Source organism: Oncorhynchus nerka, linkage group LG27 (assembly GCF_034236695.1).
Source record: "Oncorhynchus nerka isolate Pitt River linkage group LG27, Oner_Uvic_2.0, whole genome shotgun sequence".
NCBI classification, from domain to species: Eukaryota; Metazoa; Chordata; class Actinopteri; order Salmoniformes; family Salmonidae; genus Oncorhynchus; species Oncorhynchus nerka.
The window spans coordinates 27,178,565-27,191,342 of NC_088422.1; the positions used below are offsets into that span (position 1 = coordinate 27,178,565).

Here is a 12,778-nt window from a genome sequence, read left to right on the forward strand (position 1 = left end):
TGTATGTCGTTAGCTGTATTACTTTGCTCATGCGTCATGCAAACGAATTGTAAAATATACAATACTGTAGTTTTGTTACTGTTTCTAGTGTAATATGCTTTGTTATTCTACATAGATGGTTATACATTATTAGAGTAATGAAAGGAGCAATTACCATATGGTTAACAATTAGCTATATGGTTTGGCATCATGCCAGATGCATGGTACCTTAGCGCGTGCTTTGTATTTATGCAACTTCAAATGTTTAATGTACAGCTACAGTATGTCGGTGTGAATTGAACACTAAAGTATATTCTTTTCTGTATTTTGCAGTTTCACAACATAAACGTTTTCAATATATTCATTCAAGAAAAGTCACGCCTTGGGAGTTTTATTGAAGGCTATCTGTTAGTGGGGAACGCAACTCAAGGGCAGAATAATCCCTGAGCTGACTAAAAATCTGCCCCTGAACAAGACAGTTAATAGTTTTCATTGAAAATAAGAACGTTCTTAACAAGTTGTAAAAAATAATATATATTTTTTAATCTGCAAAATCGGCGTCCAAAAATACCGATTTCCGATTGTTATGAGAACTTGAAATCTGCCCGAATTAATCGGCCATTCCGATTAATCGGTTGACCTCTAGTTAAGACCACCCAGATGGTTAGGTCATGGTCAGTTGATCATGGTTGGAGATAAGTGAACATGCAAGTTGTAGCTAGCTAATAAAGAGCTATGTTAAGAAATATCCTGTAGTACTGCATTTTATTATTATTTTGTACATTTACATTTACATTTAAGTCATTTAGCAGACGCTCTTATCCAGAGCGACTTACAAATTGGTGCATTCACCTTATGACATCCAGTGGAGCAGCCACTTTACAATAGTGCATCTAAATCTTTTAAGGGGGGGGGGGGGTGAGAAGGATTACTTTATCCTATCCTAGGTATTCCTGAAAGAGGTGGGGTTTCAGGTGTCTCCGGAAGGTGGTGATTGACTCCGCTGTCCTGGCGTCGTGAGGGAGTTTGTTCCACCATTGGGGGGCCAGAGCAGCGAACAGTACAAAGTGTGCCAAACAAGACACCACGGACAAGAAAGTGTCAGCAACTCAGCACAGATGCACAGAATCTGCTAGTTGTTGGTTTCTGATGATAGTGGTCCAGGTGGAGTTTTTCTGCACCACGTTTTTCACACCAACTGTCAGAAGTTGTAAAGCCTAGCGAGACAAGGTCATTATTTTGATCTGGTACTCTTTCGGCTGAGAGAGGAAACCCCCACCTTTAACTTGAAAACAAGAGAAACAGATACATAAGAACACATAAGAAACATAAGAAACAAGATAACGCTACGGTGGTCACATTGTAAAGGACTTTACTCCTTCATGAACCGCTTTTGGTTAATGCAACAACAAAATGACACTGACACATCACCCATAGTCTCACAAATTTAATAAATTGCATTTCAATAAAGGAAAACCCAAAACAATTTTCCAATAAACATATGTGATAATATACACTATTTACATCTTTACAAATGTATTTATTTCTTACAAAACACAACACTGATAAGTTAATATATTCAAGCATTTTCTGAAGTGCACAGAACCACATACACGTTGGGGTATTATGTATATAAAATATATATACAACATTAAAGACAATGTTTAATTTTGCAAAGGGTTATTGCAAAAGTTATGTAGTTAAGACATCCGATCCACTTCCTTCACATATCAATAATAAAAGTTGACATGTTGCCCACCAAGAGATAAATGCAGCTTCATAGACTTGAGGACATTAGAGACAACATGGAGATGGGGTTATGTATGGTGCAACTCAAGGTAAAATGTGATGGTGTGTACAATACTGGCTTGTGTCATCTTTATCTGTAGGAGAGAGCAATGAATGGAGAGTGTAATAGGTGGACTCCATTGTGCTCACAAGACACCTCCACTCCCCCCCTGTCACAATTCAGGGCCAGAGCCAGGCCCAGCTCCATGGCCATCAGCAGGGGGCCCACCCCCTCCCTTAACAGATCAGCATTGGTGTCCTGCAGAGACCGTGGAGCTACTGGCCTTTCTCGTGGACCCCCGCTTGAAAGCTCCCCCACTTTCCGCATGTCAACCAGACTTGGCTCCTCTCTGACACCACCAGCTGCCTCCCGAAGACCTTGGAATAGGAACAGCAGATCCACTCGAAGCTCCAGGACATTCTCCCTTGACCCAAAACGGTATCTGTGGAATAAAAGGTTAAGACAGGACCCACAGTACTTTAGCCTAAGAATTACAACTTTCAGTTTCCATAGATATGGAATAAAGTTATATAAAAAGTTGAGGTATGACAGCTAAGTGAGTGTGCCATCATGTCAACCAGGACTCTTACCGTGTGGGAAGCTTGCGTTTTGCCATGTATGGAAGAACAGGCTCTATGTTCAGGTGTTGAGGATTCAACACATAGAGATGAATCTCAGCTCTCTTGACTGTCACTGACAGAACATCCTGACTGAGAAGGAACTCCAAATCTGTATCTAGGGTGGGAAAAGATCAACAAAATACTGTAAGGCCTAAATGAAATAAGCACTACTGAGAATGTGACAGTGGCCCCATTCCTGAGTAGAATAATTTATATATTCTATAAAACCAAGTCTAAGGGCACTTTAAAATTGAGATTCTCTACAGTAGGCCTAGATACAAATTTAGTCCAAGAGTAGGCTTAATAAATTGCTAAGAAGCTACTTCAAATGACTGGATTTAGATTCTTACCTCCGCTGAGACTGCCCTGAATCCCTTTGACGCCTCTGCAATGAAAACCTAACTGGCAGCAATGATAGACGCGTCTGACAAAATGAAATAGTGGTTGCTCAGGAAAGACTGTGCGCCGTAAACCTCCTTGGGCCATTGAACGCACCCGGAGACGATGTAGCAGTGCCAATTCCATCGGGTACGCGCTGGTTTCCATCCAAGGCGCTGACAACATTGCGCAATGTTGGCGCTGCGTCTCATCGCTCTCCCGTCGCCATCGTCTCAAGATATCTGTGGGTAAAGTATTGGGACCATCCTGAAAAGCGGAGGACTTTGACAGTATCTCCTGCACCGCGCGACACTGTACTCCAATGAAATTAGTAGACACAGTTAAGACAATGAAGGCAATCCAAGAGTATGTGGTAGAAGCCATGGTGATGGGTCCGTAGTTGGAGAGCTCCACAGTTGTACCAGCTCCGTCCAGTGGTGCGGTGTATCTGAAAAAGACCGCTTATATGCGTGGTTTATAGGGTATGCCCCTCCACTGACAATGGGGCATTCTGCCACTTAGAATTTTAATTCTGTTTCTCCACCCCCCTGTTTTGTTCGTGCCCCTAACTACCCATTTGCACCCCACTGACCCATAAAATGAGTTTGCATAATAAGGCACTCCGAAAACACTGACTCCAGTCATTCAAATTCAGCAACCGCGTATCTAATGAACCTAATTACACTATATTTGAACCATCAAGAAAGGTCTCATTTGATAGTCTCGAAAACCCAACCATAGGCAACAGTGATTATGGCTTAGGGTTGGGTTTTCGAGACTACTTATTTCCAGGACACTAGGAACAGAAACCGATGTTACTTTCTATTTTGATATATTTACGCACGTAGACAGTCCAGCTATCTTACATTTCATGAAAACTTACATTTAGGCATTGTTCGTCCCCTTCACCCAAAGCAATATAATTACCATAACAGTGTTCGTACTTTAGGGTTTGTAAAGTACTGTGGGCGCCGTATTTATGCTTAGCTTAAGCTGTGTGCCTGTTGCTACAGTACTACTATCGTTATGGCACTATAGGGACCACGATGGCCCTTGTAGTTTAGAGTACAATGTGCAGCTCATTTAGACAAGACAAGGTCCATACATCGGTGTTAATTTAGAGTGGATATATTGTAAAGAATCATATTTGAATGAATGTATTTGCAATGCTTGGAAGGAAACTGCTTGCCTTATGACCAAGACATTTTTTTTGACCAATGCATTTTTTTGTGTGTTAAGAATCAGCCATTCATTATTTTTGTTGTTGTTACAAACATAGTCAATCTTTGTAAATAACCTTACGGAATATTATTGGCAAATGATTCATGTGCCCCATTAATCAGAGAGTATCACATTTAGTGTATTCAATGGCTTTTGGCTTGATTTCAGAGGTGGTCAAAATAAACTCTACAATGAAAACCCAAGAGTACACTCTCAGGACAGAATATTACACAAAAAAAACACACAAACAATATGACATGATATCTGTAATTATATACAATACGTTTTTCCTACAAACGGTATGTCATTAGGTACAACATAATATCTATTTTTTTTTAAATACATTGTGGGTGGTGGTGAAGGATTCACGGGTAGCTGATTATCTTTATCCAAATGAAAAGGATTACAGTGATTAGGAACCCCGGCAGCCATCATGTCTTCATGATGTTTGTACATTGAATATTTGTTCCACAACATCTCCATAAGCTCATATTTCATGTGGTGTGTTGGTTTGGAATTTCATTATATATTGTGCATAATGCCTTTGCAGTGTTGACAGAGATCATGGTCCTCTGCACATCAATACAACACAGTATAGGACTTGACCAAGGTTCTTGTAAATCATTTAACTTCCTAAAACTCTTTACACAGTGTTTATCTTAGAAAAATGTTCAGTGTAAGTTCATTGTTTGAAATGAATTTAGAGAGAAGCATATTCAGAGAAGTGACTGAGTAGACAGTGGTTCTGGTGGAACTGCTTGTCACAGTCGGTCAGAGCAGGTTAACCCTTTGCTTCAGTAACCTGTGTCGGGCCTTGCTAGGCAGAGAGAAAGCATTGTCCTGGTGGTCGGGAATGCCAGAGTTTCTCACCGCTCCGCCTTGCTGCAGGAAGTACGTCTCCTGGGCCACACTGCGGGTCCCGTACACAGCTGCACCCGCACTCCTGTATTACGTAAGACACATTACAACTCAATGGGAACAGGGATTTATCTTAAGATAATACAAACTGCATAATGATGGCCTGTTCCCCCTCCCCCATCATCTGACTTGAGGAGGAGTAATGCATGTTGAGAGAGCCCCCTGCCAGTCATACTGACCTGACAATAGCCTCCTGCAGAGCTTCAGTGTGAGAGAAATGCGAGTGGAGCAGCGATGTGGCTCTCACAAAAGAACGGTCCTGGGCTCCCCCTGGCCTGCCAGACAGGTTGCCTACAGGGACACAGCATAGGCACTCATTACAAATACCACACAAACATGGATGATCATGAAAGTAAAAGACAGAGGTGGTATATACACTATACAGCATCTTACTAACTTAAATCACAACTAAGTACTACAAATGCCACAAGATTCCACAATCAGCTAAAACTAATTTTCACAAGGCACCACAGCCCCACAAAATGTCCCAAAACATCGCAATCAGCTACTGCAAAGCACTGAGTTTACTACTCACTCCAGCAGTAAGGTCAACGCTGGGAGATAGAGTTCCACAAATATCATAAGCAACAGACAAATAGAGAGAGGAAAAAAGGTAAAAGTCAGATAGGACAGCTAGAAAAAAAATAGAGCTATGGAATATACCGTGGTTTGACAACATTTCAGAGAGCTCTGAGAATATTAGAGCCTCACTTGTGAGCATGTTCTGTATACAGCCAGTGTGTAGTGTCCCTGAGGGCCAGAGGCCCCCGGAGCAGTAGTCCTTCTTCTGAGATACTGGGGATAAACCACAGGGTGATCTCTGATTTAATGGTTTGACAAAATATCAAACTGCTGTAATAACATGTAGGGCAATAGTGGAGATATTCTATTTAATTTTCTAACAGTTGAACATGTGGTTGTCCAGACAAGGGAATCTCTTGTGGAACACTCATACATAAACAAACATTCATATCCCTCCCATATTCCCCAACAGTTCCTCACCACTTCCTCTGTGGCTGCAGTGTCGCTGTGGAATGGTCTCTCTACCAGTAGGGCCAGTACCAGCCCTCTCACCCTGTGCTGGTACAGTGCCGTGAGGAGCAAAGGGGCATCTGTAGAGTTCTCACAGGGCAAGGGGGAGGCGGGGGGCAAGCAACCTGCTGGACTTAACTCCCCTGTCGTTCCTTCACCCTAAACGCCTTATCTCCCACATTCCCCATCCTCTGACTGCCAGGCTCTGCAGACTTTTCTCCACCCAGTGCAATACTACCTCCATTCTGTCCATTGACGTGACGTCTGTCGTTGTTTTGCATTGACTTGCCTTCTCCTGCAAGACCTGACTCATTGCTCCCACCCTTTATGTCGTTAAAACTGTGGTCGTACGAACCTCCTGTTACACCCTCTTCCACCTCATGGGACAGCTTTCCATTGGACAAGGTATGATGAGAGGTCTCTGGAGCGACCTTGATAGGTGAGGGGCTGAGAGGGCCAGGAGTGTCAAATGAAGGACTTGGGCTAAATAGCAACTCATCAGATATGGATGACCCCGGGAGTGGAGGGTAGTGGATAGTGGGTGGGGTCCGGGTCAGATGGATCAGTGGTTGGTGTGTCAGATAGGGTTCTTGACAGGAGGCAGGACTTCCTGGGTCACTTTACCTCCCTTGGAGTAGATTAGGATCTGTAGGACAAAGAGTCTCAACAATTTACACTCAGGGTTGCAACCGTTCCAAACGTGTCTAACCCTAACTTTCACTTGGCTTTGAGATTACTATATCAGGACGGAGCGCATTATAACTCACTCGAGTAAGAGTGTTTACCAGAAAAGGGTCACACTTCATCTGGATAGTCCGGATTTTCCATCTGTAGATGCTCTACAGATGGCCATACTATCAACAAACTATCCGTTGATAAGCAAGTGCTTGGTAAGGTTAGGGTTAGAGCTAGGGTTAGTAGATAGCTAGTTGAACTGTTACTGATAGTCTGTAAAGAATCTACAGATGGACTATCCAAATAAAGTGTTATGAAGGAAAGTGTTTCTACAGTGGAGGATGGAGGTGGGTTTCTTCCTGAGGGGGGTGAAGTACCTGGATGCTCTGTACACAGGAGAGGAGCGCAGATACTGTAGTTCAGTGGCGGTCAGGGACACAGTGGTGGAGGTCTCTGCGCTAAATAGAGGAGTGCTGCCAGAAGAGCTGGAGGAACTCAGTCCATCGGGTCTCTGGTCCTAAGGCAAAGTAAAAATGTATGTCAAGGCCTGTTACTTAAACTGCTGACTTTGTAAAACAATCTAAAGCATAGCTTTTGTTTTCAGATAGTGATGCATAATACAACAACACAACTTAGAAGGAACCTCAACAAATTAAGATGATCACAAGATGATTGCTAAAATCTCAAAGGAGAGAAGCAGCTAAATTATCAGCCACTGTTATCTGGTTGTACGTTTCAGTTTCATGAACCATGACTTTCACTGTGATATTATGGGGCATCTGTGTGCTGTCAACCCTGTGGAGCAAAGACTTGTTTTTTGAGACATGTATATACAGTTAGTGTCTGATTCTAATCTGTGGTTAACTATTCCAGTCCTTTGGTGCTGCAAAGGTCAGACAGTTTACCTCCCTGGATAAATAACCAGCTAACACTAGAGGGCAGCGCTGACAGGCCTGCAGAATTAGGGCAGCCGTGAGTAGGAGAAGTGGGTCAATCTGAGAATCAAAATGTCACACATGAAACAAGGAAATAATTGCCAGGCTAGGCCAGAAGTTAATGAACATAAAATATGAATGAAATAGGTATCGATATATCAACAAACTCCCTATTACTTACATGTGTAGAGTCAATGGTGCTCAAGCAACTGAAGATGTGGTGGGGTTCAGTGGAGCCTCCTTGTAAGTGGTAGAGGTACTGTGCCCATCGAACTGCAAAATCTTCCTGACTGTAGATCTAAATGCAAGGCAAATCAGAGGGAGACATATTTAGCATTAGCAAAAAAATAATCATTGATTTACACACAATGTGAAATTAAGACTTTTTTAAACTGCATTGTTGGTTAAGCGCTCGTAAGTAAGCATTTCACTAAGGTCTACATCTGTTGTATTCAGCGCATGTGACATACAATTTGATTTGACATGGATATGACAGATTGCTATACACAGCTAAGATAAGTGTTAGATATGACTGTACCTGGTAACTCTGGCGGATAGGGCCGTTATAAAAACTAAAGTGATTTATAAACTGATCGAGGTCACAGATACTGATGTCTGGTATTTCCACTTAACAGCTTAAGGCCTGAGAGAGAGCAGCATGGAGAGTAATTATGACATCTACACAGGGGATGGAGAGACAAAAACATCACTAAACAACCCTGTGGCATTTTAACTGGTTTAGTGGACGAGCATTCTCATTACAATGGTCTATACATCCGAGATGTGGGTGAATGTATCAAGACCATTGCACTTTATCTGGAAGCGTTTCCTCAAACATTTGAAGATGTCTTATGGGCCGTCATATAGGTATGCTATCATAAAAACAGGAATTATTCTTGGTACGCAGTTAGTTTCAATAATCTCACCTAGGGAACACATCTTCTCTGATGTCCCTACCTCTTCAGGATAGAAGTAGCAGATTCCAGCTCTTGTTGGGTCACCCTCGACCCATCATACAGGAAGTTAATGCATTTGCAAATCACCAAGAAATCAGTGTAAAATTACATAACACCATACCAATACTACTAATAGAAAAGTAGGGACTATAGAAGCCCAATCAAATACAGGAGAATAGAACCTCAGATCAGGTGACAGTCCCACCTTGAGTTAGGCAGTGATCTCAGCCATAGCTGTCAGTGGGTTGTACTGGTTCGCTCAAAGGCTGCCCACATTTATCCCTCTCCATCCATACAAGGACAGATTAATAATATGAGTGGATTCAGTCGAATTTGAGTTAGATCCCAGGTAAAATGCATAGGTAGGCATACGGTTTATGTTGATATGCCATGCATTCACTATTGAACCAACTGTTGCCGGCAATTTGAGACTGCTTGATAAAAATAACTGATCAGAATAGCCCAAAAGTATTACTGGAAAACATAATTTCACTTTGCAGATTGTGCCATGTCAAGCAAGCTACCAGCTGGCTGACATTTAGCTTATCCAACAATCTTGTTCCAAATGAAGTTCACGCACTATTCCTGTTTAAGGAAACACATTTAGTCAACTCAGTAGAAAACTTTAACATTTCATTAACCTTCTTTGCAAGACTGTTTCAGACAATTTTACAACTGAATTGAAAACAGATTTACTCACAGGTAGTCAGCCATGATCATGGCTAAACCCCACCCATTTCTACAATCTCTTAATCTCCTTTCATAGCCCAACCACACTGCTAACCTTATGCCTCACCTTTAATACAAATATAATTGATTTTACATTTTCAGGATAGACAATTTACTTTGTGGCTGTGGTAACTAGTGACAACCCCTACTGGTTTGCAAGAGTAATGCAAGTCACAAGTTAGTCATGTTAAAGTACAGGTGTAATATGAGTGTTGCTCTGAAACATGAAGTTCTAAACTCATTTCATTATTCTTTAACATATTTGGAGAAAAACAAAACCAGTGTCAATTTGAGTTAAAAATACCACAACGTATTTTGGTAATAATGATTTATTTTTATTTAAATTAAGCAGAAATTGTGTTAAATGGTCCAGAAAAACGTAACTAAGATTTTGGGTCCCTTGTGGCAGGTGCACAGAGGTAAACATAATAGAATAGAGAAGAGTAAACAGTTTGGAGAGTGTGGTCCAGTAACAGTAATGAATTGAAGAAAGAGACTGGTCCCAGTGTGTGAGGTGGTCTGAGGGAGAGATCACTCGTCACGTCCCTCATAGCCATCAGGGAGGGCATTCACTTCAGGGTTGTGGAACAGGCTCTTGTTGCCATCTCCCCAAGGGAAACGCTGGTGAGAGAAGAATCAAGTTAACATAATGACAAAGTAAATTAACAGGGGGCAGATTCAAATGTAAATACTCAAGGCAAAATTAGACAATGCTAAAAAGTATATAATCAAAGAAATGTGTTTTGCAACAATAACTACTTAGGATCTTGCCCTAATGTATCACACCTTGCTGCGAATGCGAAGATGGCTGTAAGGGACAAACTCTGGCTCCACATGGTGCGCAGCATGGTGCTGCATTTTCAGGTACATGTTCAACATGCACACTGCAACTCCCGGAAGAGCAACCACAAAGGAGAGGATCTTCCATGTTCTGGCTGGAGAAGAAAACAAAAATATACATTGTTTGACAAGTAACAAAGGCTTCATTTACACTTAAGCCAGTTATAGTACATTTAACCTTTATGTTCTGTTTAAATACATTGCGATGTGACAGACATGTTGAAAACAGCTAATTTGGAGTCACTGGAATACTAAATCTTTAACTTGACTTTCCTTTGAATGTGTGCTCCGCTGAGATCCTGAGTATCTCAATCTCTGCACATGTCAATGTCAAAGGCAACAGGGCGTGTACTGGTGAGCTTCCATTTCCAAAGAGCCTCTAATTTAGCTAATCCAATCACATACTTTTTTTTATAAATATAAACCATGATCATGCATGTTCTGCCCCTGAAAAAAGCAGTTAACCCACTATTCCTAGGCCGTCAATGCAAATAAGAATGTGTTCTTAACTGACTTGCCTAGTTAAATAAAATAAAAAGGTTTAGTAGAGTATTTAACCACATTTTAACTACTGCACACAGTTGAGTGCCACAGCACTTAATCTTTTAGATTGAACATTTTGCTGACCTGGGAGAACAGATGAAGAATTAAGCAAGCTACTGTTGGTAAAGAGGTTATTGGATGAATAAGGTGTCATGCTAGGTTGACAAAGTCCTGCAGTACTGGCAGCACTCCAGGTCCAGGTGTCCTACCCCCTATGGTCATGGAGGGCAAACAGGAGAGCTACCCCCTACCCCTGAAGGCCTCAGTTATGGTCGAAATGAGTAAACGCCTTTAACTCACTAACTGATCTCCATGACATTGTTAATCACAATTGTGAAACTGATTTAATAATTAGTTTCTTCATTGCCTTCACATACTGCGCTAACGTTGGCTAGCTACATCTGAGATGGGACATTCAAAACAACCTAGACAGATGTTTGCTAGGTTTGAAAGCTAGCAATAGGGTGTACAGTTATCTAGCTAACTAGCGTTAAACGTCTAGTTATTTAAAAGTTAAAAAATATTAACTATCGTAGTTAACATGACTCCCCGTTGAATTAAATGTTGAGGCCAAGGTCTCTTCTGCAAATGAACTCTAGTTAGCTAACTAGTCAAACATTGTGTTAATCCAGCCACCTGGTTAGGATAGAATGGGGATTTAGCAATTGACAACGAGTCCCGTGTAGCTAGGTATGTGGTCGATTTCTTTAACCTAGCTAGTTAACGTTGTCGAATACAGCAGCTGTATGCTGCCTCGCGCTAACGTTAGCTAGCAAGGTCACGGAGGTACCACGTCCTCCAAGAATATGCTATGGTTTTGTCATTCGTAAATCGTGTCCTTTGAGCAATGTTTGTGTGGCATTACCTGTTTGCTCTGCATGACCATGGGCCGCTGTGGCAGAGAGTTGACGAGTCTGGATCAATGAGGACCGCAGGAGCGTTTGAGAAATTCGTCCGAAAGCCGCCATTTTCACTGTCTTTCTGACTCGATCAGCAGATGAACGGAAGTGATGTAGGGGAAACGTGCTCTGCTTAAATCAACAACCAGGCCACCTAGAACGGTCATCTGAAAAGAGAGGTAAAAACACAATACAATACGAGTGAAATAATTTTCTTTCCAAAAAATGTCAATGACACAATACAATACGAGTGAAATACTTTTCTTTCCAAAAAATGTCAATGAAGTTTGCAGAAATGAAGCTTTTTTTTGTATTGGAATGGTGTGGGCGTACCCCAACAACATGGTGGTGTGGGCTTATACCGGTCATTAAAAATATGAACGCAAGTAGACCGCTGATTGGCCCGCTCATCCTCCTCAGGGTGATGACATCATCCTATATGAGGAAATAGTAAGCATTTTTTTAAACGTCCTGTTTGAAATGCAAGTTTGAGGTGGAGTTTCTGAAGTGTTCCCCCCCCCTCTTTGGCCAAAAATACGAGTACAGCACAGGAGGTTGGTGGCACCTTAAGTGGACGGGGAGGACGGGTTTGTGGTAACGGTTGGAGCAGAATATTTTTTACATTTGATTTTAAAATGTAACCTTTATTTAACTAGGCAAGTCAGTTAAGAACAGATTCTTATTTACAATGACGGCCTACCCCGGCCAAACCCAGAGGCACCAATGGGTCGGAGGAAACACAGTACACTAAACCCTCCCCAATCCCGGACAACAATGGGCCAATTGTGTACCGCCTCATGGGTCTTAAGGTCACGGCCGGCTGCGACACAGTCTGGGATCGAATCAGGATCTGTAGTGATGCAGTGCCTTAGACCACTGCGCCACTCGGGAGGCCTAAAAGTGAGATTTTAACTAAACTTTTTTACAGTAGCCCACTAGTTATAGCCCTACGCAGAGACTATGTGAGAAAATGACCCTAACCAACATTGTACCAGATTCTTCAGTTTTGCATCTACAGTAAACTAAATCATCAAATATGGACCCAATTGTATGAACCATATGGTAAATTCTACTCTGTCTGAATGAGTTCATAATAATCTTGACTTCTTATATAGCCTAGGCCTATGCTATCAAATCTTCTATATTGTTCTTTATATCAAGCTTGGATTGGTTACTTCTCAGAATTGTTTGTGTTCTTTGTTCAATATCACATATAACAAACTCAGTGGGAGGACTAAACACAAACACAACTTTGAACTTTTGG

The 12,778-nt window shown here is 41.7% G+C and overlaps 2 protein-coding genes and 1 pseudogene across 2 annotated transcripts; all 3 read right to left on the reverse strand.

Moving 5' to 3' along the window:
• Positions 1–1,411: 1,411 nt before the first annotated feature.
• Positions 1,412–3,496, reverse strand: si:ch211-170d8.2 (uncharacterized protein LOC571755 homolog). Its single transcript, XM_029636900.2, has 3 exons — positions 2,739–3,496; positions 2,359–2,503; positions 1,412–2,210 (listed from the first exon to the last, which is right to left on the reverse strand). The coding sequence occupies exons 1-3, from the start codon at positions 3,148–3,150 to the stop codon at positions 1,859–1,861; spliced, it is 909 nt and encodes a 302-aa protein (XP_029492760.1). The 5' UTR covers positions 3,151–3,496; the 3' UTR covers positions 1,412–1,858.
• Positions 3,497–4,307: 811 nt separating this feature from the next.
• Positions 4,308–8,486, reverse strand: LOC115111188 (BLOC-3 complex member HPS4-like; annotated as a pseudogene).
• A 1,176-nt stretch (positions 8,487–9,662) lies between these two features.
• On the reverse strand, positions 9,663–11,636 carry LOC115111015 (cytochrome c oxidase subunit 6A, mitochondrial). Its single transcript, XM_029636901.2, has 3 exons — positions 11,481–11,636; positions 10,019–10,167; positions 9,663–9,853 (listed from the first exon to the last, which is right to left on the reverse strand). The coding sequence occupies exons 1-3, from the start codon at positions 11,581–11,583 to the stop codon at positions 9,764–9,766; spliced, it is 342 nt and encodes a 113-aa protein (XP_029492761.1). The 5' UTR covers positions 11,584–11,636; the 3' UTR covers positions 9,663–9,763.
• Positions 11,637–12,778: the final 1,142 nt, after the last annotated feature.